Source organism: Cyrtonyx montezumae, unplaced genomic scaffold (genome assembly GCF_038088225.1).
Source record: "Cyrtonyx montezumae isolate F1298 unplaced genomic scaffold, pur_monq_1.0 scaffold_20, whole genome shotgun sequence".
NCBI classification, from domain to species: Eukaryota; Metazoa; Chordata; class Aves; order Galliformes; family Odontophoridae; genus Cyrtonyx; species Cyrtonyx montezumae.
The window spans coordinates 1960193-1984269 of NW_027071937.1; the positions used below are offsets into that span (position 1 = coordinate 1960193).

General features: G+C 46.1%; 2 protein-coding genes across 3 annotated transcripts in view; one reads left to right on the plus strand and one right to left on the minus strand.

Annotated features, from left to right (window-relative positions):
* The first annotated feature begins 3837 nt into the window (after positions 1-3837).
* Positions 3838-17613, plus strand: RAB14 (RAB14, member RAS oncogene family). Of its 2 annotated transcripts, none has more exons than XM_065737364.1 (8): positions 3838-4011; positions 11572-11630; positions 12231-12284; positions 13584-13761; positions 14874-14940; positions 15778-15865; positions 16187-16217; positions 17035-17613. In XM_065737364.1, exons 2-8 carry the CDS (start codon positions 11579-11581, stop codon positions 17210-17212), a joined length of 648 nt encoding a protein of 215 aa, XP_065593436.1. In that variant the 5' UTR covers positions 3838-4011; positions 11572-11578; the 3' UTR covers positions 17213-17613. The 2 variants fall into 2 exon arrangements, with proteins under 2 accessions (XP_065593436.1, XP_065593437.1); XM_065737365.1 differs by lacking the exon at positions 3838-4011 and adding an exon at positions 6372-7010.
* Positions 17614-19177: 1564 nt separating this feature from the next.
* Positions 19178-24077, minus strand: part of CNTRL (centriolin) — a 30839-nt gene continuing 25939 nt past the window's right edge. The window contains exons 37-43 of the mRNA XM_065737186.1: positions 23323-23548; positions 22819-23024; positions 22375-22515; positions 21879-22154; positions 21739-21801; positions 20973-21179; positions 19178-19288 (exon numbers count right to left, since the gene is read on the minus strand). Of these exons, the coding sequence (XP_065593258.1) occupies positions 19178-19288; positions 20973-21179; positions 21739-21801; positions 21879-22154; positions 22375-22515; positions 22819-23024; positions 23323-23548 (1230 nt within the window). The remainder of the gene's footprint in view (positions 19289-20972; positions 21180-21738; positions 21802-21878; positions 22155-22374; positions 22516-22818; positions 23025-23322; positions 23549-24077) is intronic.

Here is a 24077-nt window from a genome sequence, read left to right on the forward strand (position 1 = left end):
CAGCTGCTGGGAGACAGTGGGGAGAGGGCACAATGAGCACAGCTATCTGAGGCTGTCTGCTGGCGGCGGCCGTCATTGCTGCTGTGTGGCTGTAGTCTTGATTTGTGCAAGACAGCTGACTCATGCATCGTTTCACCACTGGGGTGATCTGCTCTGGCTGTGCTGCTGTACCAATGAGGAAGGCACACGGCTGCCTTGTCTTGGAAAGGGCAGTGCTGGCAGTCAGCGCGGTTCTGTTGCTGTAATGGCGTGTGGGGCTGTGCCAAGGTACAGGCCTCTTGCTCGCTGAAGCACTGAGCATTCAGCTGAAGGAGCGGACCTGACATCAGCACACGGTGTGATCTCCCAAGTAATGCAGATGAAGGCAGTGCTGCTCAGCTTTGGCTGTAGTTGGGATCAAAGGAAGCACTCATTGTCGCAGCTGCAGTCACCGCCCTCTGCAGTGCTGAAAGCCATGCTGTGCTCCGATGGACCTCTGAGCACAGAGTGGGCGAAGGGATCTACTTCCATTTCATACTCACATTCACTGCCTGCGGTGCCATACAGAAAACCTGGCCGACTTGCATCTACTTCCACCACAAATATTCTTGATCCGCTATTAAGTTCAGTCTGAAGGTTTGAGATCGCGTACATGCAAATGAAAGCATGACTGGGGCGTGCCTGTTTGCCAGGACATTAAGGAACTAAAAAAAAAGATTAAGAAAAAAACAACCACAGACATTTCTACAGACACCACAAAGCTGAAATGGTAAGAGATGAAAGAAGAAGCCAGCATCTCCAAATCCAACCAGAGACCAATGAGTCATTTCAGAGCGACCCAGTGCTGCATGGCCGGCTCTCGCAGGGAAGCACGGTTCTTCAGAATAGTTCCTGAAATATCCCACGCTGCTCCGCTCTGTCATTGCCTGCATAGACTGCAGCACGGCCAGAAAAGAAGCTGAGCTTTAGGGGAACTGAAAAGGCAGAGAGACCACACCTATGTAGACCTGCATTACTCAGGCTGCTGTTGCGCTGGCTGTGTCTGTCCCCCTCTGGGGTAGCTTAGACCTTCCCACCCGTGGCCAATTGCTGCTTTCGTGTCATCAGACAAATGCCAGCAGTGTTTTTTTTCTTCAGTTGTGCTTGATGTGTCGTTCCTTTAATAAGTTTTTCTCAGTAACTATGAGGCGATGTGCTGTGGATTCTTTTTCCTTTTTTTCCTGATTTATAACCTAGTTGAGCACACAAGCTGTACAGTCAGAGATGCAGCAACATCTATTTAAGGCAGTTGTCCCACCAAAGCAGGAGCATACTCTTTGTGTTTCGTTACCCACTGGTCCTCGTGCATGATTGTACATAGTTTGTACGCCCCTCTGAGAAGAGCAGGAGCCACAAACCTTCTATCAAACTGCATTAACTCTCAGGCTTTATTTTTCCCTGGGGTTTGTGGTAAGAAAAAAAATAAACCCACGAGCAATACTTTTGTGACCAGAAAATCTGGATACTGTTCTTTCTTGATAGCGACTTCAGAGAGAGACACGTAGGAATGGACTTCGAGCAGCAGAAATCCACAAGGAAGGGTGGGACGGCACACAGCATTTCATCTCTAGCAGTTTGGTGTCGTTACCAATTTAGTGGGATTTAATTACTGTTGTTAGCTTCTGCTCAGATGTTCAGAATGAAGAAGCTGAAGTCAGCCTTTTCTCAATAACTGCTGTTCAGAATCTGCTGCGAGCTTTCAATCACTCACAAAACACGAGAACCAAAGACATGAAGGTGCTCTCCTCCCACCCTCTGCCTCGCTGCCATCTTTTGTGTCCTTTAAACTTTACAGGAATATTTGGTCAAAACGTACAAAGTGATTCAAAAGGAGACCCTTTAGGGCAATTCTGCACTGCCTTTTAGCTCATCTGGCGAATGCCGACAGTTTTATATGAAATATATCTGAGAGTATAACACAGAAATTTGAGTTTCAGATGAAAACAATCATCTCAGTTGTAGTTGGAGAACAGCTTCTAGCTTTCTTTGTTGCAAAGATGTCATGGTTTTATGATTTTTGGTATTGGTATTCCACATCATAACATCATGTAGTGCATTACGAGTTAAAGAGTTAATGCTCCAGCTCCATGGATCATTGATAGGTACTGGTATATCTGCCTCAGAAGAGAAGAAGAACTATGTTCCCCAGAGGACTTTGTTGCTTTGTATTTTATGCATTTTTGCTCAGAGGGAAAGATAAAAACTTTGTGCGTCATGAGACACTCTCTCTTTCCTCTGGGATAAACTCACTAGTCTTGCCTTCAGCACTTAGCGTAAGGCCTTCCGTTTATCGGACACTCTCTCTTGCTTATTTTATTTGATCTATTAGATTTAATTCTGATTATATTGTATTATATTGTGTTATTTTGCTTTCCAATATCTTATTTAGTAAATTAGCTTTCCTCCTCGGATCGTTGCCGCTGTTTTGTTCTTAGGTCCATCTCCTCTTCCCTTTTTCCTTTTCCCCCTTCCCCTTTCCTGGGGTGTGGGTCCATGGGCTCCTGCACCAATCATCACAGAACCAGGCCAAACCAGCCCATAAACCACTGACAAAAGAAGAAATAACACTGATTACTCATATGCTCTAAAACTACTTTTCACTGTGTTCAGGATTAAAGCACGTTCTCCTCAACCCGGTCCTCAGATTAGAGCGACTGGGAGGGCTGCTGAGTGATCCTGAAGACATCTGTGGCCTCTGGAGTGCTTGTCCTGCGCGTTCCAGAGGCCCAGTGTTGTTAGATGGGCAGCTCTGAGCTCGGCAGTGGGATCGCTCAGCCCTGCACTGAGGTCAGGGCTGTGCTGCGGGAGCTCAGCGTGCGGTGTAAGGGCCATGGATGTCCCAAAGTGTCCCTGGCACAGAAGGATGCGGCCAGGCAGCTCTGCAGGCTGCGGTCCTTCCTGGGCAGCTGGGCAGGGACATGGGAGCTCCCACAGTTCAGCCCCGAGCATTAAATAAAGGCACAGCCAGCTGACTTCGGTGTGCTGTTTAAATAACTCATAATTTTGAAACCTTTTTTAATCGTCTTCTGTACAGGAGGTTTTGTAGATCGTGGTGACTATCTGGGGAAATACCGAGCACATGAAGGATCTGTGGTTTTTCAGGCAGAACGCTGGGCTGTAACTGGGTCAGAACAGCGGATCATTTGCTGTTTGAAGACTCCCTCTTGTGGAGATCATTCTTGCTGGCATGTTTTGACCTATTTTTCTAGTAAAAATCACTCCATTTATGGCACCGCTGAACTTTGAAATAGTTCCACTGCCTAGCGTTACGTGTTTAAAAGTCACGACCCTGACAGGAGCAACCCGAACCGACAGTAACAACACGACTGTAGCAGATTGTGGTGAGATTTTATATATCTCCCTACCGAAATGTTTATCATTTGGAGGATTATGTATTTTAAGTGCGGATTTGAGCACAAAAAATAAAAATAAGTCAAAAATTAGTTGTTTTCTCTGTGTGTTTTACATCGTGGGGGCGGGACAGGACAGGATGGGTGGGTTCAGGACTCCCCCCCATCGCTGCGCCCACCTGAGGGGCGGTGACGTCGCCTGAGGAGACGCGCCCGCCCCGCCCCGCCCACTGCGTTCCCGCCCACCGCTCGGCGCGCGCCAGGCTCCGAGCGGGAGCTGCGTGCGCGCGCGCGGCCGCCTCGCGCCCCTCCCGCCCCGCCCCGCGACGCCGGCGGGAGGCGGGACTTTCCCGGACCGCGCTCCCCGCGATTGGCTCCGCGGCGGCCTCTCGCGCCCACCTTTGTGCAGCCCCGCAGCCCGTCGAGAGTGGGAGGGGAAACCCCGTGTGAGGGGCGCCGCCATCTTGGAGAAGTGGGGGGGGTGATGGGGGCGCAGTGGAGCAGAGCCTGAGGGAGTGCCGGAGCGACGTGGGGACTCGGCCCGGCCGCTGCACAGCCCGAGCAGAGCGCTCCAGTGCCCGCAGGCGGACCGGGCAAGAGCCGGCAGAGCCACGCTGCGCAGCCGCACGCTCCTCGAGCCCAGGTACCGAGGAGCCGGGGAGGGGCGGCCCGCAGCTCCAGGCCCTGCGGCCCTGCCCGTCCTCCCGGCGCTGTGTGCAGGGCGGGGGCCCGGCCGGGCCGCGCTGCCCTCCGCGGGGCTCCGCCGCACCGGGCGGCGGCACAAGGCGGGGACCGGGAACCAGGAGCCGGGGACCGGGCCGCTGTGCGCTGCCGGCCGCCGCTTGCCCTGCGCCGCGCCATCGCCGGGTGCTGGAGCGCGTTGGGGGTGTATAATGTGCGCTCAGTAATCGCTGCAGTGTGGTGGCTGTGTGCATACGTTACACAATGTGGCTGCTTGGCGGTGTTATCTCTGCTTACTCCCTTCTCGGCCCGCGCGCTGTTGGCGTGAACTCTGATAGGAAAATAAGTTTCGGGGTGCGGGTGGGATGAATCTATGCCGCTTCCGATTTGGAAGCTGGGGAAGCGTTCTGTTCTCTGTTTCCTTTTGTCGGTGTTTCTGCTGCTGAAGCAGCGGTTGCTTGCTTTCACCTCCTTGCTTTATGTAGCTTTGCCTGGAATTGAAATTACACTGCTTTGTCCTTGCAGTAAAGCCAGGAAAAACGTGTCTGTGTCGAGGTCTCTTGTGGCTGCGTTGCTCCGGAGGTTCCTTGATGAGAACTCTTCTGAGTGCAGTGGCTGTGTGTTGCTGTTGTTTTTGCAGGTGTAGAAGTACACCTTTGTGCAGGGGATTTAGGCTGTCTGGATCTCAAATCACTGTGAACCCTGAGGTCTGAAATGTGGCTTTTACTGTTACTATGCATTGTGGAATGGGGTGTGTGTCTTGGGATCTTTCTGTCATGGTTAGGACTGAGGGCTTCTTGTGCTTGGGTATTGGGAATGGGAAGGAAATCCCAGTCCTGGGGGGCTTAGAAAATAATTACTATGTAGCCTAATATGATTTAACAAGGAATTTAGTAGTTTCGTGTAATGTTTTGAGTAACTCATAAATTTGAGTTGAAGGAAGAAGCTTTTTTCTTTTTCTGTTTTAAAAAACTGTAAAAAATAAAAGAAGGTATTGTGAAGGACAGCAGTTTGAAAGCAAACCTGTTATACTGGCGGTGCTGGGACTCAGAATGTAAATTGAACTTCTGAAGTTGCCTGCTTGCTCATGTGCATCAAATGGAACTTATGATTGTTTCTCACTTTGCTGTACGCTTCTGGAACAAAGGAGGTGGACCTCAGTATTTTTCTAAAACTCTTCTCCCCCTCCTCCTTGAGGTAGTGTCTCCAAACAGTTGCGTGTTGCTTTGACTTATGATGCTGACACTATCTTCTGGTTTTTGTATACGGTGACCCTAAGTTCATTTGGGATCTCTGTAACTAAGCTCCTCTGCCTCCAGTGTAGGTGGTGGTGGGACTCATGTAGAAAGAGGAGAAGAGGCTAAGTGAGGAATGGATAAACTATGCTTAAAAGAGCGGACATTGGAGGAAGGGCTCTCACTGGTGGGGGCAGGTGTGCGCTGGGTCAGAAGTGAGGTCTGCATCTAAGTGCAGGAAGCCTAGGAAACAAGATGGCAAAGCATTGCAAAGTGAAACTGTTACAGGTTTTAACCACCACAGTGTGTGCAGCTGGGCAGCTGTGGAGGTAAGTCAGAAAGCGGAGGTGGCACGGTACGTTCTCTTTTATTTTAAATCAAGAATGTGAGGCCTGTGGGTTTGTTCAACATCCTGACTCGGTCTGAGGCCTAGTAAGTGTATTTAATGTGATCATGAAACAGTAGAGCAAATATATTCCTTCAGAAACAATTGAAAGAAGGTCCTGCACAGCTGCAAGCTCACTAGTCTCACCCCGGATAACAGGGCATGCAAGAAATGAGCTGCAGAGTGATCTTCAAAAGCAGATCATGAAAAGCTTGGCTGATTGTTAGCTCCTATTGAGGGTCACTTCAGCCAAACATGTTGTCTTGTGCTTTTTCAGATGCTTTAGTGAAGCCCAATCAGGAGCACTAGAGAAGATGACTCTAGAACAGCTGAGGAGTGAGTAAGGAACTGGCCAACAAAAGGTGATGTTATGAAAGCGTGAGCTGCTGGCAGCAGCTAATAGCACTCCTCCGGGATCAGTCTTACACATGGGGCTTTTCTAAGAGTAACATACAAAGATAATAGCTGGGGGGGAATCAGTGGTGGCTGTTAGGCCATTTTCTTTATGAGGGCTGAGATGTTCGTGTGGTCAGGAACATCTGAATGCCTTTGGTACATGAAGGTAATAGAACCACAGTGAAGTTTGATGGTACCCTGTAGCTTGCTATAGACAGCTGCCTGATGGGGATTCACCACTTGGGTGTATTAATTGATGATAAAACCGTTACTGCCTTCCGGTGTCGTGGGACTTTGCATCAGTTATGGACTTCTGTAATTACAGACTGCGTTTCCAGCTGCCCACTAAAGGAGGATCCCAGTTATGATGCCCTGTTTTGTGTGCCTGACAGAAGTCTCTATCGGAGGAGTAGTATAAGTTGAAACAGTTGTCTCCCTAGGCTTCCCTCCTTCCTGTCCTCCCTCCCCTATTGATCTCTTCTCAGTGTTCATTGTGAATTAAAGCCTAAGTAAATATGCAGAGAAGAGAAGGAAGGTTATGTGGTGGGAAGGAGCATAATAACCCATTCATTTTATGTGAGGACTTAAAACTTATTATAAGTAATAATTACTGATTGCATCCAGTTCCACTCATGGCTAAGCTTTTTTTCCCCCACAAGTGAAGATGCTAATAACTCTCTTTAAAGAGTTGCAGTTTTTGAAAGTGATGATGTGGTAGCATTCTCTTCTACAGAGGTGGGTCTGAACGTGACCTCTGAGGTTCCTCTGCTGATGTACACCCTTGAGGAGTGACAAAACCACCTGGGTGGCCGCATAAAATAAAAGTATCTCTGACTCCAGACTAACTGCAGTGTTTGTCTGGCAGCAGCAGTATGTTTTTAAGGAGAACCTGTGAAATTCAAACCATCCTGAGGCTGAGGTATCATCTCTGTGTGGGTTGACCAGGTAATGGTATTCAGCACGTGCAGTGATTACAGGTTCCAGTCCCTCCTAATAACACGCAGTTTCTTAGAATAAAGCTATGAAAATTCTTTATGCCAAAGGTACCCATTGAGGATGTAATTGGCGGTGTCCCTGAGTTGGACTAGGAGGAGCTGCTTGGGCCTCACGACAGCTGGTACAGGTATGGTATTAATAACTAGTTCTAGGTGCATTGCCATAAAACTCAGTAAGAGCAAACTACCTTATCTCAGTTTATTCAGGTAGATGCTGGTGTTTGAAGCAGGGCTTTGGTGAGATGTGAAAATACTGCCATGGTGGTGCTTGTTTAGAGGAAGAAATGCTGCTGTCACCAATATCTTGTTAAGGTTGCTTCCCCTTATTATAAAAAGGGGAGAAGATGTGTGGAAAATGGATTACAGTGACACATGGTAAAATTCTAGTCCTAATTATGACACAGAAATTAATTGTACAAGTTTTAAAGCTAGCAAAGATCTGTGTATAGTGAAGCATGATCTTCTGGCTAGTTGCCATCCTGAAATAATGCTCTGTGCTCTGGGGAAGCATTACCTCAGGAAAGGGAGCTGGGGCTTGTTCTGTGCTGGCAGATTTTCCTGGAAGAAAGATGGCAGGCAGACCGAGCTCCCAGACAGAACTACTTCTGCTTTCTGTTACTGCTGAATTTACGGCTGGTTAACTTTGGCATGTTGTATAACGTCAGCTGTGGCTGAAGGTGAGTTATGCAGGTTTGGATGCAACTTCTTCAGTCCCACAGTTCTTTCTATCACTGCTCCCTCTCACCAGGGAGAACTCAAACCCTTATTTTGGGAATATGATAGGAGATAGAGGGCTGTGAAGTGGGGATGAAACACCACTTTCTACAGATAGCTGCTTCTATTGACAGTACATTACCCCTCTGCATTCCTGTGTGGCTGATGTTGTGCTTACTGAGTTCTGTGCACTACGCTTGTCCAGACTTCCTTCTTTTGTCTGTAGGAAATGCTGAGCTTGGAGGTTTTCTTAGGCTGAGTTTTCAGTGTCTTCTGTGTTGTGTCATGTTTTTTCCCTGAACGTTGCAGAGCTCTTCTGATCCAGCTTTATTTTTAGAACTTGGTTGTCTTACAGCAGGGGTTGTTAAGTATGTCTGTTTAGTGAAACAAAGAAATGGTGTTAAGTTGTGTAAGTTCAGGATGTGTTATTACTAGCAAGGGTCTGTCCTGTTGAGGAGATTGATATGCTGGTAGCTGTGAGGTGGAGTGGTTTAATCCCAGGGTTATAGACAGTAAGCACGTTATCTCTTTTAATGTTCATTTCTGCTGTGTGATTTATTTATATTAGGGTAAAAAAAACAACCTGGGATGTCAGTTTAGTGCCAAGATATAATTTGGGATGTTTCAGACCCTTGGAAGAGGCTTTGTGCTGACACATTGCTTTTCTTTTTGTATCTGCTTAACTCGAGGAACTGTTTAAATCTGCGCTGTGTCTCCATAAGGTTTCAGTAAATGTCTGTTGTACACTGTAACATCTCCAGGAGCTGGGTGGGACACGAGAGGTTGGGACTCATTGGATCGGTGCATTTCTCAGCACTTTTACTGCTATTGTGTTTCTCTGAGCTGGGGCAGGAGCGCACCCAGTGGGGTCTGTGGCATCTCTGGGAGCAGCCTCGTCTCACTCAGAGTGAGGGTGATGTTGCTGCAGGGAGGCACTGAAGGTAGTTAGCCCTTCCAACCATTCCTTCACAGGCTTTGTTACAAGTGCCGGATGTGGTTTTCTGACTCTCGCTTTGAAGTGGGAACTGATTTTGATGCATATGTTACGAAGCAGTGACAGTTTCTTTTATATTGAAATGCAGTTGCAGACCTCTTTACTTAAAGAGTAGAAGGAAAGTTGGCATATTTCAGTGAGTAAAAATGGTGTCAAGTAAACAGAACTGTGTATTTAGCAGTAAAGACTTTTCAGATTTCATGACAGCCTGCACAGAGCTCCCAGTTTGTCCATGCTTTAATAAAAAAAAGATTCCTCACCTTCCAGCTCCTTAAAAGCTTGGGCAGTGAGCCCTTTCCTTTACTTGTGTACTGCATTATTGTAAAGGCAGGTGTTCAGAAGCACTAGAATTGAGTGTTTGAGTACTTAGCATTCCTCAGCCAACTGGTGCTGTGAGAGAAGAGGTGGATAGTGGGGTTTCCTTCTGCAGGACAGATCTCACAGCTGCATGGGTAGCTCCCTGCCTTGGAATTACAGTACTGCATTTCACAAAGCCAGTGTAGGTTGATGGATTCTGTTAACAGAGTGCAGAGCTTTCAAACTAGGTTCATATCGGTGCTTTCAGTCTGTTCAGCTTTCTTTATGTGGTGGCTGTAGTACCTGTTTTCCTTGAGGGGGGAGTGGAATATTGTACTTATGCCCTCCTCCTGAAGGATTTGCAAATATAAATAGGCCTATTCAAGCTTTTTTATTTAATTGATTGTAATACTCTGGTTTAACCTTGTCTGCCACCAGACTGATTTCCAACGTGAACAATCCTCCTAGCTTTACTTATTTACTTAGAAAGCAAATGGCACATTGCAAGTTTGCTGCTAGAACATAGGGCCTGGAGGTGCAACTGGGGCTGGGGGAGGGGAGGAAGGACAGGTGAAGATCTGTTGTGAAGTGTACAGTGTTTCTGCAGTAACACCTAAATGTTCAATTCTCAAGTGTAGTTGCTTGTCTGTCTTTGCCAGTGCTAGGAACAACCAGTGTGTGTGCACTGAAGCTGACACTGTAGCTCTGGAGTCTTTCACACGTGGGAAACGTGGGCTGCAGGTGGTGGGGCAGCAGGTCTTAAACCATGAGTGTGAGTTCTGCAGTGCAGCACTGGAAAGCATTCTGAGCAGCTGCTGCTGGAGGGGCCTGGGAGTGACAGAGCTGTGGAGCCACCAGGTACTATTTCCTCTGCACATGTGGAAGAATGTGATCTAAAATCTCGACTGAAATGATTCTTGATTGGAACCATGCAGCATCGAGTCCGGAGTTCTGTTTTTGCCAGTATGGACAAGAATGATGCTCAAAACTTTGTTTACTGTATTGCATTAAACTTTGCTTAATAAAACAGTGTGTGTATAGAACTTCACTTTGCTTAGTGCTTGGGCTGGGAGGCCTTTGGAATCTCTGTATCTTGAGGAAAGCATGATGGAAAGGTGCGGGTCAGCAGCTGGCATGTGGTAGGTGTTTCTCACCTTTCCCTTGGAGTTGTTCTCCTCCAAGGTCTAGATATGAGTGTTTGCTTTAAACCTGTGTGGAGCTGTGGCTCTCAGCTTGTGCCCTGTGAATGAGGTTTGTTGACAGTCACCTTTTGAAGACGGTTCACAGCTATGGATTAATGCTGGCTGACAGAATGCTAGTTTGCTTTTGAGAAAGGCACAGACTCATAAGTTTCCCTGGGTTTTCACTTCTTTGCAACGCTGGCTTGGTTTGTCATGTGGATGACACGTGGCTGAAGGGAAATTCCTTCCTAGGCTGAGGCCATGTTGCCTATTAGAAGTGCTGTTTTGCTAATGGCTGGCTATCTGCCATGCAGGAGCAGGAAGGGAAATGGTGAATTCCTAATAGGAACTTCCTACTTGCTTAAATGATGGCACTTGCATCTTCTTCCAGTTGAAGTCTGGGAGAAAAGTGGTCATTTAGCTCCAAGGAGACAAAGATGGTAAATCTGAGCAGTGTAGACATGCAGTCCTGCTTATGTGCTGCAGTAGCTGATAAGTCAGTTTACACAGGTGAAGCAATGTTTAATTCCTCCTATATAAGAGATCTCTGTGGTGTTGAAAGTATTTATCCCAAACAGATTTTAACACTGTCACTAAAATCCACTATAGAGCAAAGTTTAGTGAATAAATCTTATAAGATCAGTGAGCAGTGCTATTTAAAAGAGGAAGAAAAGTGCTGCTAAGCCCTGGTGTGATCCTGCCCTGCTGGCAGAGCTGTGGGTGTGGAGACTGATTTCCTGAGTGTCTCCTTTGTGACTTGGGCTGCTTCACTGATGTGGGCATGCAGAAGTTCAGGCTGCTGCAGTATTCCTGTGCTGTCTTGAGTAATCCTTGACTGATGCAAACTGCTGCTTCCTTTGTTTCTATTGCAAGTCTTAAAAGCGTATGGTAATCATCCCAAACTGCTGGTTTTATTGAACCTCTTCTGATAATTTTTTTTGGAGTCAGACTTTATTTTCAGCTCACATCAGCTATGTGACAACTGAGTGCTGGTCTGCTTGGTTAATTGGTGGCTGCCTAAGTCAAGAACCTGCTGGAGTTTTGCAGTGGCTTAAAGGTTTTTCTGATGACACTGTAAAGTGTCAGTACTAAGAATATTTTTCTGTTCAGAGTCCTTGCTGATGGGTCTTCAGGGCAAATGGCATGGGAGCTCTGCTGAATGGTTACTGGTTCAGTGTCTGTACATGAGCACATGAACTGTGAATAGGAAGATGGTTGGGGGGAGAGAGAGAAAAGGTGTGGGTTATTTTAATTTTCCTTGGCTCAGTTGGGTTCAGTTCAGATAAGGAGCAGTTAAAATATGTTCTCTTTTGTTTGTTTTTTAGTGCCACAATGGCAACTGCACCTTACAACTATTCCTACATCTTTAAGTACATCATTATTGGTGAGTATCAAGAGAGCATGTTGATGTCAGTATGTGTGTGACTGTGCCTCCAAACTATTGTTGGCTTCTGTTGTGTGTTACCTGCTATGTAGTGTTAGTTCCTGGAGTAGTTCCTCATCCAGCATCCATCCCTCACGTTTCCCCTGAAGCTTTAGCAGCTGATAAAAATAAAGGCAAATGTTTTTGTGTGCTGCTGTGACTGCTGCCAGGTGGAGTGGGGCTGGTTGGTTATCCATACTTTTAATTTACTCTCCTTGCAATTGCAAATAACACAGGAAGAGGGCAAGCACTCAAAATGTGCCGTGCTTCAGTTTCTTGCAGGTCAGCTTATTCTGACCTTGTGAAGCTTAAATGTGAAGCCAGTAATGCAGTTATCATCACTTGTGTATTTTGTGCTCCACCCTTGCTTGCAACTCTGTACCTGTAACCAAAATTATAGTGTGACTGTAATGCTGATAGATCTCGAGGACTGTAGCCAGGTGTAGGAAGCTGCATGCTAGGCCTGAGGAAGGACAGGCTGCCTGTGTTGTGTGGCATGAACAGAATGTGTTTGTTGCAGCAATGATACAGTGTCTGCCTTAACTGCTCTTTCTGTAACAGGGGACATGGGTGTAGGAAAGTCCTGTTTGCTTCACCAATTCACAGAAAAGAAATGTGAGTATTTCAATACCCAATGTTCATAGAAAGCGGTGTTCTCCATCTCTCTCTCCTGCCTTTCTGCTCTGTCTTAGGTGAGCTTGATGTATGCCTTAACCTGTGTAGGTTTGTACTATGCTTGGTCAGACTTCTGTTTGGACTGTTGCAATTAGAGAAGCAAAATGCCAATGTGGTAATGGGAGGGATGATGTCAGTCCTGAGAGCAGGAAGGATACATACATTTTTACAGCTTTTCCAGGGAGCTGTGCTATGAAATAGTGAGATCTATTGCCTAAAATTTGCATGTATTTTAATATTAAATATTGGTATGTTTTAAACACCGTTGTAGTTAAAAAAAAGAAATACTTAAGGGGTGGGGGTTTCACTTGTCATAGACTGCAGATTTAAGCATTGTCATTCTCTGTAGCTGCTGTGACTCATGACATAGGACTGCTCCTGCGTGATGGTGTTCAAGGCTTTCAGCATTCCGTCTCAACTGTAATATTCATGTATGCTATCATAGCTAATTAAGAATTAGCTTCAGCTCTTCTTACTAATATGCGTTGTATTGGAGTTTGCAGTGGCTGCTAGGAACTCATGACTGTGTAGCTCACACTCAGTGGATAGGTCTGTAGTTATCTGTTAGTATGAAGTTAGTCTTTATCTTACACTGCTCTAGATGTGCAAATAACTGTGCACGCTGCAGATTAAATGTTCCTGTTTTATAGTAGAAAGTGAATTTTTAACTGCTGCTTTGAATCAGAACCCCAGATAACCCACTTGATTCAGTGCAACTTTGCATACAGTTACATTTATGAACAGGCAGTGACTTGTTCTTATGGTATGGTAAGCAGAAGGGGTACAGCCAAACAGGGTGGCTTATAGGGCCCCTCTGCTGTGGGAAGCTCACTCTAGACAGCTTAAATAGGTGGTATGCATCTGTCCTCTATTTTCTTGATCCCTCTTAAAGATGAGCATCTTAAGATGAAATTATTATAATCAGATGCCTTTTAGTATTTAATTTGCTGTATGATTCATTTTCCTACTGCATTGGAGAGGTTGACTATTTCTGCAAGGATAGGGCTGAGGATCAGTTGACTAGATACTTTCTGATATGCATGGCATCAGTTATGAATGCACTGGAAAAGATAAGGAATCGTTTCATTCTTAAAAGAGCAGTTCAGGAAATAGTTCATTGAAAAGGCCTTCCTAGAGAAGGAAGCTCAAGATGTCAGAGAAGTGATGGTAGTAAGATCTCTGCAGCAAGGACACTGTACACGAGAAATAGCTGATCTTCCCTCTTATTTTTCATGACAGTTATGGCGGACTGTCCCCACACAATTGGTGTTGAATTTGGCACAAGAATAATTGAAGTTAGTGGCCAAAAAATTAAACTACAGATCTGGGATACAGCAGGACAAGAGAGATTCAGGGCTGTCACACGAAGCTATTACAGAGGAGCAGCAGGAGCTCTCATGGTCTATGACATTACCAGGTAAGGTGCTGCTGGCTGTCTTGTATCATCACTGTGTCCTTCAGAAGCTGCTGGGGTTCTGCAGCCTCCTACGTGCTGTCTTCTCTGCCCCCTTGACTTCACCAAAGGACTCATGTCACGTTGTGTGAAGCTTACCACCCTTCTTCTCCTGAATACTCTTAAGTACTTAAAAAGCTGAAAATGAAACGTAGGGAACTGAACTAAGTGCTTCTCTCGGAAGGCTCCAGTGCTGACAGACCAAAGGATATTGTGATTTTAGATCTTGACTGCCTGTGTTGAAGTTGGCTAGGAAATTGGCTTTACCCTTAGAACTTGTCCTCTAGTACATGAATTGTTCGCTTGCTGGTGATGGAGGGAGGCAGTGAATGCTGCTGCTTAGCACTGGAAATATTCTCAGAGCAGGCACAGAGCAGAATATTGCTTCTGTTGCAGTGGGCTGTGCAGTGTGCTCAGTGTGTATGTGAGGAGTTGGAGGAGGAGCCCATGAAGAGGCCCAGAAATGAAACTTCTCCAATGAGAGGAGATGGCACAGAAGCTATTCTCTTCTCCATTTGCAAATTAAAATGAATTAATCTTTAGATGCTTCCGAAAGAATAATTCATCAGATGTGCAACATGAAATTCCTCTGCCTTCCCATGTCTCCCACCCCGTCTTCCATTGAGGCTGTTACTCGTATTCTTTGAGCACTTCTTATCTTTTGTATACGTGGAAGTATCACCTGCTTGCTTAAATACAAAAGCAGTGATGTGCTGTGCTGTTTGTTGCCACAGTTCTGTACTGCTGTGCACATCTCTTAACAGCATCTGACAGGAAATCCTTTAATGTCTTTTATATAACACAATATGAACGTTGTCCTTGTGGAGACAGCAATACCTCCACAGGCTGAAGTGTGAGCTGCTCTGTCCTGCCTCGTTTGTGTTGCACTGTGGTTTGAAGTTGGTTTGTTGAAATCTTGGTACATTTCCAAACGAGATGCTGCTGCTCCCTATTTCCTGAGCAGGGGAGAGGAGCGGGTGTGATGTGTTGGTGTTTAGTGGGTGCTAACCATGCTGCTGGCACTTAAATATTTGAAAAAAATACTGTAGTTAAAACCTGTACTCAATTCTTTGCAGAAGAAGTACGTATAATCACTTAAGCAGCTGGCTGACAGATGCAAGGAACCTCACCAATCCAAATACTGTAAGTTGGACACCATTTAGTTTAAAAGCAAGATTGCTTATTTCAAAGCAAGAGATGGGAGGCTTAGGACAAAGCATGTGCAGTGATAGCAGTGTTCTTTAAAGGAAACTGCCTCTGTGTCTCAGCTACGTAGTTCTGAACGTCCCCACTGCAGCAGATCAGTAGTGGTGCAGGAATGTAGGTCCTTGTGCAGGAAAGCAATGGCTTATTGCAGAAGTCTTCCTGTGCTTTACTTCTTGTGGGCCTTTTTCCAGCAGTTGGAGACTGAAAGTATGGTAACCTCTGAACACAGCTTAACTTTGCTACTGCTGCTTACTGCCTCGTGCTGGCAGTGTGAATGCAGACTCATTTTCTTCGATTGGAATGTAAGCTGAATTGTGAGCAAAAGCTGCCCTGGTGCCTGGAGGGGTGGGAAGGAGTGCTGCTCTACATCTGACTAAACAACAACTCTGTTGTCCTTCAGTCTTCCTGTGAATGACTCTGAAATGCTGTAGAACCAAGCTTTTGGGAAGGCTCCCTGATGCACTGAGAGAAAACTTGGGGAGGTTCTGGCTGGGTTAGCAGGTGAATAAACACAAGCACAACTTTAAGGACTAAGGAGTAGGGCTGTTACTTCATAGGACCTCATCTCATGAGAACAGTTTAAAGAATTTGGAAGCAGCAGCTGGCAGCTTTCCTGACCAGAGAGGGGCTCTGCTGAGCAGCACTGCCCTGGAGATGCACGAGTTTGCAGTTAGGATTTTTTGAATGTTTTGGATTTTCATCTTTTATAGTAAGGAGGGTAGTGAGGAAGCTAATAAGCTTTGCATCATGCTAATTTTCTCTCTTCTGAATTAGGTGATAATCCTCATAGGAAATAAAGCAGATCTGGAAGCACAGAGAGATGTTACATATGAAGAAGCCAAACAATTTGCTGAAGAAAATGGTGCGTTTTTCCTCTGGGCCATTGATTTTTTCCTATGTGGTAGTGATTGTAGAGTGAACCCTCACCTCAGACAGATGCAAACTCACACTTCCAAAGTAATGTTATGTGTACGAACTCCTCTGGTGCCTCAGCCTGGATGAACTCCATCTGCTTAGCTTTGGAAGTCAGCTTGTGTATTGATGAGCCCTAACTCACTCATAGAATGTCATATAGTACTAAAGCAGCCTCTGGCACATAACTGAATGTCATAACGTGACTGATTTGGGACTGTATTACACATGTTATGCATTGACTGATCATTAAATTTCTGTTTCTAAACAGGTTTATTGTTCCTTGAAGCAAGTGCAAAAACGTAAGTTACTTCTGCCTGGAGTAATGTATCAGATGTTTTCTGTTTAAGAGGAATATATTGGTTATGCCTAAATACACTGCAAGGTTCAAGTGTAATACTGTTTTACAAGCAAAGAAACAACCAGCAACTTTGGAGTTGTCTTAGGGTAAGGTATGCCTAACAGCTTCAATTCATGCCAGCTTTGACTTGAAAGTAATTCAGAGATTAGCTCTCGTGCTGCATTTCAGGTAGACTTAGGCTGAATCAGTTTCAGTTGAGGGCCGTGTTTCAGCTTAAGATGTGCACGTGTGGCTCGTGGTGGTTCCCAGGACATGGCTTCCCTCAGATGTCTGAGCTGTAAGCATGCCCTCGAGGGAGTGCTGAGCCCGATGTCACAGAGCTGTGCAGTGCTTGTGGTGTGGGCTGTGTTGGCTGCAGGGCCTGGCAGCATCCAGGGGTTGGATCTGCAGTGGTGCTGCGAAGTGTTCCACCTGGCAGCTGTTGTAACAGCTTCACAACAGTGATGTTGACTCACAGGAGCTCCACTGCCTTTGGGCCCCTTCCAGAACCGTGCTGGGCTCAGGTTAGCTGTGTGTGTTTAGCTTCGTTCTTACATTCCGAGTTCTGATACGAAGCGGTGCTCAGGGCTGCTCCTGATGGATGTAACAGAGCTCTGAGCTATGGCTCTGGGCACTGCCCTGCTCATGGGCTGTTAAGCTTCGTGCCACGTCTGCTTTTGAGTGCTGTAAGTTCTGTTGCTTGAGACAGCGGTGGTGAGGATACCCAGCCAGCTGCCTCTGCAACCGTGTAACCAAAGTAACTCCTGCTGCTCTTCTAGTGGAGAGAATGTTGAGGATGCATTCCTGGAGGCTGCCAAGAAAATCTACCAGAATATCCAAGATGGAAGCCTGGATCTGAACGCTGCAGAGTCGGGTGTACAGCACAAACCATCAGCTCCGCAGGGGGGGCGGCTAACCAGCGAACCCCAGCCCCAGAGAGAAGGCTGTGGCTGCTAGTGACCTCTTCCAGGGCTTCATTTCCGACCTTCCACCTCTGTCTGTTGGGAGCAGTGCTTTTGATTGCTTCCCTGTCTTCTGTACATCTTATTGGGTTTAATTAAAACTGAAACAAGTTTAACACAGTACTAAACTGCTAAACGACTTTAGATGTAATCAGGTTATCAAAGGCAAGTAGAGTAATAAAACCTCTCCTGCATGGTGAATCTAGAAGTTTTTTTTCCTTGATTGTCCTTGTGATAGTGTCACAGATACATAATTTAAACTGAGCACTGATGCTGGACTCATGATTTTACACTCTCGCAGGGCTTTGTCTTGTACGGTTTAATTTTCCTGTTCTTCAGCCTTTCTTCCCCACCTCTGGCCTGTGTAGAGCTGTCCATAGTAAAGGATAAGTTTTTTGTTTTGGTTTTTTTTTGCTGTGAAATGACTTCTGATGGTAGAAAGGGGCTCCGTAACAGTGTGCTTTGTGGAACCAGTTCCTGTGGTGTGCATGCTGGGGGGCTGGCGCAGGAGCGGACGACTTCACAGGGAACCCAACCATCCGTTCTTGTGCTCATAGCTTTACATCATTTTTGCCACTTTTATCTTTTCTGTTTGCTATCAGAGCGTAAATATGTATAAAATCTGAAGGAACTGAGCTAACAGTGACATACATCCTGTGTATAGGATTTTAATGAAGAAAATGATTACTGGCATTAGAACAGAACGTGAGACAGTATCAGTTTGTACAGTATGAGCTGTGTGTGACCACGTCCCCCCATCAGTACACACATAGGAGTGTCTGCAGCTCACTAACAGCAGCTTAACCCCTTGGTGGTGGCAGTGGACATTGTGCTGGGGGACCTCTATTCCTGATGATGAAATGAACACTAGTGGAATCTGTCCTTCATCTTTGCACTGTGGTATATCTATGCCATGTTATAACCCTGTCCTGTGCAATCAGCAGTGTGCTAACCTGCTTTTTTCTGTAAGCATTTTGCATTACTGGGCTTTGTTACCTGCCTTGCATTGTAAACCAAGGCTGGTTCTCTTGCACACCTTATGCTTTTATACCTTTAACTTTTTGAATGGTCAGATACTGGACAGTCAGAACAACTGGTGTTCTCTGGGGTGTTCTCTGGGGAGTTGCAGCTACTGTTGTATTTTAACACTATGGGCAGAGGGGTTTCTTTGTGGGGAGTACCCCTTCCTGGGGTGGCACAGCGTGTACTACCTCTGCAAGGGGAGACAGCAAAGCCCCCACGTGTGCTGGATGAACTGCGGTGGGGTTTGTTGTGCTGTCAGGACTGGATTGTGTCGCTCTGTATGCAGCACTGTATGTCACGTACAGCTTAAGAAAACATGGAGTAGTTTCAGAGTGGAGAGGTGAAGTGTTTGAGCACGAGCAGATGTCCAACTTCGAGTCTTAAAATACAAAGTAGTCTTAAATTCCTTCTCCAGACACTAAAACTATGAACTGTTCGGATGTGTGAGTCAGCAGTGGTACCAGAGTATTGTACAGTCAATGTTAAATAAAAGCCAAAAACTCAACTGGAACGTGCAGACCGTAGGATTCGGGTGACTTGTTTGTGCGCTGTCCCTTTGTTTTGTCTGGTTAGGTTTTTTTAACTAGTACTCTTTAGTAGGTGGGTATGTCTGAGCTCTGCCGCTACTGCGTCCTGCTTAACCCGAGGCTGTAGCACAGCGGGGTGTGCCCAGGGACCAGGACCTGCTGCTGCCATGAGGTTTGGAAGTAAATATTCTAATGACTACAGCTTGTTGAGGTGCAATACCTGTATTCCCAGAATCAGTTACAGTAGGTCTTATTGTTTCTGTCACAGGAAGGATTTGTTTGGACTGCTGTACTCCTCATTTGATGTAACAATGCTATTAATCTAAATATTTGTAAATAAAGTACCTGTATCTAGATAAATGACAGTGCCTTCTGTTCCTTGCTCCGGCCCTCTCTGCTTGTGCTGTGACTTAGGGCTGAGGGTGTGCACACTTACACTGCACCTCTTCACTCCTGCCTTCCTGTTTTCCACCTGCTGCACTGCACTGGCTTACAAACGCTGTGTGGGCACTTGTGTTTGCCTGCAGTCAGGGAAAGCAGATAGAGAAGTTATGCAAAAGATTCCCTTCTGATGGTGGCAGTTATGCTTTAACCGCTCAGGTTGTCTCTTTAGGAGTGGCCTTAGAGGTAAAACATGGCAGGCTGTAACAGGTCTGTGCAAGTGGGGCATAAATGCCACTGAGCCGGGACAGTGCTGCCGGCTGATGGCAGCGATGGGGGAAGGATGCCCTGCGTTCCCTGCTGCTCTTTAGTGACAAAGCACGGGCATTTCCAGCTTGTTGCAAAGGCTCTGCTCACGTGTCAGAAAGTGACACAGATTCAGAGAGAACTGCAGCAGCACTTAATACAAACTTCTAACCAGTGACTGCTACGGCATGAACAGCAGCGTAACAAAGGAGCGCAAGGACAGCACACGCTGCACATCAGGAACCAGAAACAAGGCTCTGGGAGAAGAAAGGCAGGATGGAGGAGCTGCGGTCACAAGCAGTTTAAGAAAGTATTCAAAAATAGTTTTATTTAAGTCATGCATTTGAAAACGTGACAACTCTGTAAACTGAGAAGTACCCCCACCCCAATGAGAACAGCATTGAGTCACTCCTCCATCCGCGTTTTAAAATAACATATATACATAAAGCTCCCTTCTTTGTCACACCAAAGCTGCACAGCACAGCACTGTTTGCTGCTGCTGGTAAATACCCTTCCAGCAAAGGTTCACAGAGCAGTGAGGTAGAAGGCTTCAGAAGAGGAAGATGATGGCACAGTCTCAAGGAGCACCAGTGCCTGTCCGAGAGCAAGGGACACGAGTGGTTCTGCACGCTGATGAGCTGGTGTGCTGGGACTGCTGGTGTGCTGGGACTGCAGTGGCTGCTCTTCTCCCCAGCTCGCTCAGCACACGCAGCACCTGCAGTTGCACGGACGCTCTGCATGTCCTGAGATTCACTAACGTGTGCTGCAGTGGCTGTAGGTGGGTGATGCTTTTCTTCTCTCTGCTGAGCACCGATGACTGCAGTATCAGTGTTTGAATCATTTATGGGCCCACATGTAATCCAGTGCTGAGTATCACAGTGTACACTAATTAAAATCGGGTACGTACGATTCTGGGATTAGGGATGGAAGTAGTTTATGTCAGTCAACACAGCTGTGTCATGTGAAAGTGTACAAGCAATGTGTCCAACAGTACAGAGCCAAAACAGCACTGACTGCTGGGACACCTCGCACAGAACGCTTTCATTCATCCCAAAGCAGTGTTCTGGGAGCAGTGCTGGGCCCACCTCCCTCCTCCTGCAGCCCAGGGCCCCCACAGTTAAGACACAGATCAGTACTCAGTGCTGATGAGGCTGCAGCCATCTCCTACCTCTGGTGCTCCTCACGAGCAGGAATGCGGCGGTGCCACCGCTGAGGCCGCGCTGCTGCGGGAGCGAGCGTGTCCTGGCAGAGCAGCCTGGGAGAAGCACAAGTCAGCAATGAGTTCCTGCCTTTGAAAGCTGAGGTCACGAAGGAAAAAATGGATTAAAAATAGTGATAATCTTAGGGGAAAGCCTATCTTCCTCACACCAAGTAGAGCTTTGCCAGTAGCTAACAAGTACAGCGTGGCTGTCCCACCTTCAGAAAGCCTGCAGCTGGAAGCTGCATGGGCACAGCAGACAACGAGTGAGCTAAAAAGGCTTTTAAGAAGCAACGCGAGTTATCACAGCAGAGGGTTACCTGTGTCCTTGTGAAACTCAGAGCATCTCGAAGAGGCAGCAGACTCAACGAACCTCCAGCTGGGAGCAGCGAGTCTGAGGAAGTGCTGCTGACCAGGTCACCCAGCGCGGCAACGCGGCGCTCCAGGCTGCGAAGGCTGCCCTGGGTTTGCTGCTTTCCTCTGATCAACACATCGACTTGCTTGGACATGCAGTGCTGGAGCTGAGCCTGAACAAAGGGTTAGTTCTGTTTGTACCCACTTAGTGTTTTGCAGAGTACCTGTAAGAAGGCTGTGGACCCGAGGCCATAAAGGACAGACATTAGAATCTCTCTCACCACAAGCGGCCCACAGCAGGGCTGCAAAGCAGCTTCTCTGTAAACAGTTCACCTCTCCAAGTCAGAAATAAGCTGCACTTCTATGGCACCTCTCATTGGCTGCTTGAAAGGAACAACAGATACACTCTAACTGAACTGTGCTGTCATTTCTACTTTAAATGGCCACAAGTGCCTGAACTGTAGGTTATGTTACCAACATAGCACAGTTCAACACAAGTGACAGAATCATGCTGGCGTACTCAGAAATCCAACCATAACTACTTAATGCTGCTCATCTCAATATAACATGTCATTGCTGGGCTTTCCTTTCCTACTCCCCCTAACAAGATACCCAAAGACACCCTGCAGCTGCTCATTATGGACAGAGTGGCTGTGAGGGCTGGAGGGGGACCTCCCACGAGCCTGCGTTGTCCTAGCAGACATAGCTGTGCACAGAAAAGCGGTGTGCCACCTTCAGCCGATCTTCATGGTGCTGCAGTTTCTCTCGGAGAGCCTCTCCACGCCACTGTTCATCCTGATGGAGATGAGAACACATTCAGCAACTGAGCGTCACCCACGGACACACTCAGCTGCTTCCTGAAAGCTTTTTACCGTTAGGAAGACTTGAGAGAAATCCAACTTCTTGTCCAGTGACAACAGTCTTGTGTCAGCGTCAGCAAGCGACAGCGTCTCCTCTAGGTTATCAGATCCACACTGCAGACTTCTATTCACTGCAGAAAATGCTTCCAAATCTTCCAACAGCTCTGGAGAAGAGGGGCTTGAAGATTTAAACCCTGTCTTAACATTGTCTTCCACCTCCAATTTAAGCATTGCTGCTGTGGTCTCTATTTCCTTTGGTCTTCTTTCCAGGTCTTCCTGAGTCTTAACCTACAAGAAAACAGTCTCACTACTTTGCTGTCACATCAAGCACATCAACCCAGAGGAATTTCCCACGGAACGTAACAACAAATCTTCCTTCTGAAGTATTCACGTTTGGACCACTGAAATCAGAAATCACAAGCTCCCTGAACAGATCAGCCCCATCTACAGCATTCACTCTCTTTCCTGTGAGGTGCTCAGACTGCTGCCATCTGGGTACTGGTCACACCTGGCTTTGGAGATCCATGTAGTCCTGCTGGATCTGCCCGAGCTCTCTGATGAGGCACTTGGTTCGCTCGTGGTTGTTCTGTGCCACTTGCTCAGCAGCTGCTATACCACTCTGCAGGCAGTTATTCTCATGCTTTTGTACCTAGGAAAATGCAGAAGAGATTGCCTTCTACTGTGAGCACCCACTTGAGAAAGTGAATCAAGAGAGCCGACATGAAACAATTTCTTCAAGTTCAAATGCAGAAACAGCATTAAATAAGAGCAACTGGAGGTACTCTGCAGCACAGTCTACAAATACCAGAGTTTGGCTGTGTCAAGATCCATCTAATCCCAAAGTTAATGCGTGGCTTTTGTACCTCAGCAATAAAAGGGGTATTCCATCATTTTACTGCTTAAAAATGAGCAAAAACCTCAACCATTCTCCCCTCCTCCAATCAAGACTTACATGCAGTTCTCTTTCAAGCTGCATCCTCTGCATTTTCATTGCTTTTTTCAGACTCCAGATTTGTTTCTCAGCTTTCTTCCTCTCTGTTGCTAGCTGCCCCTGGAGATGGTTTAGCTCAGACTTGGAGAGTTCCAATTCTTTTTGAAGAGACTGAATTTCTTTATTTTTTTGTTGTAACTGTAGCTCTTTTTCTGATATCTGATGTTCTGTAAACAATATTTAAACTGACACTGATTGGGAGAAATATAAATACCTTGGCATATTTTCAGACATTTAATATTTTCAAACTGCTCTGCTGAGTAATGTTAAACACTGGCACAAGGTGAGAGGTGACACAGCTACAGCTGCCTCAGAATTTCAGTTCTTTGAGCAACAGAATTTAATGACAGAGCCAACTGAAGTGCTGAATTAAAATCCAAGCAAGACTAACAGAATTATTGGTTGGTTTCCCTAAAATTAAAGCCCACAGACTGTACTGATAAACATTTGTGTGGTTGATCTTACTGCTTTTTCTGATAGTTTCTTCAAGTGCTGCAAATTGAGATGCTTCTTTCTCCAGCTTCCTGTTATTTTCTTCTGTCAGCTTTACTTTTGCTACTGCCTGTTCCAGTTTCTTGTGTTGATCCATTACTTCCTTTTCCAAAAGGAGTTTCTGTTCTTTGAGTTTAGCAGTGTTTTCTTCCAGTTTTTTCCCTTCGTGTTCTGAGTTTTGCTGGAGGTTATAAAGGATCTGCCAAAAACAAAGAAAAGATTAAATTGGTACAGTTTAATAAGAACAAATACCATCCAATGACATCGTAGAAGTTAAAGCAGCAGAAATCCAAAAGAAGAAATACAGTCTGGTACTCAGTCCAAAAGCATTCATCACATTTCCCCCTTAATTTCAGAACAGTTCCCTCAGGTTTTTTTTTGATTAACATTTTTGATACCACTTAAGGTAATGTCCACAAAGCTGATGGTCTCACACAGAAGTGCAGCAGAAGAGAAGAGAAAAATACCTGCAAATAGTAAACCACTCAACATAACAATCAGCTTTGAGATAACAGAAATAAGCTTCAAGTTAAGAGTCTTGAATCTCCTGCTGCTTAGTTTTTTGAGTTCTGGTTTTGGTCAGTGTTACTTGAAATCCATGTTATCAGTTCAGATATCCCCTGCTGTTCACTCATCTCCCACAGCATATACAAATGCTGGGAAGAAGTTCTCCCAACCATATCCAGCTGCTCTTTTTGGCAGCTGACAAACCAGAAACGATGGAGAAT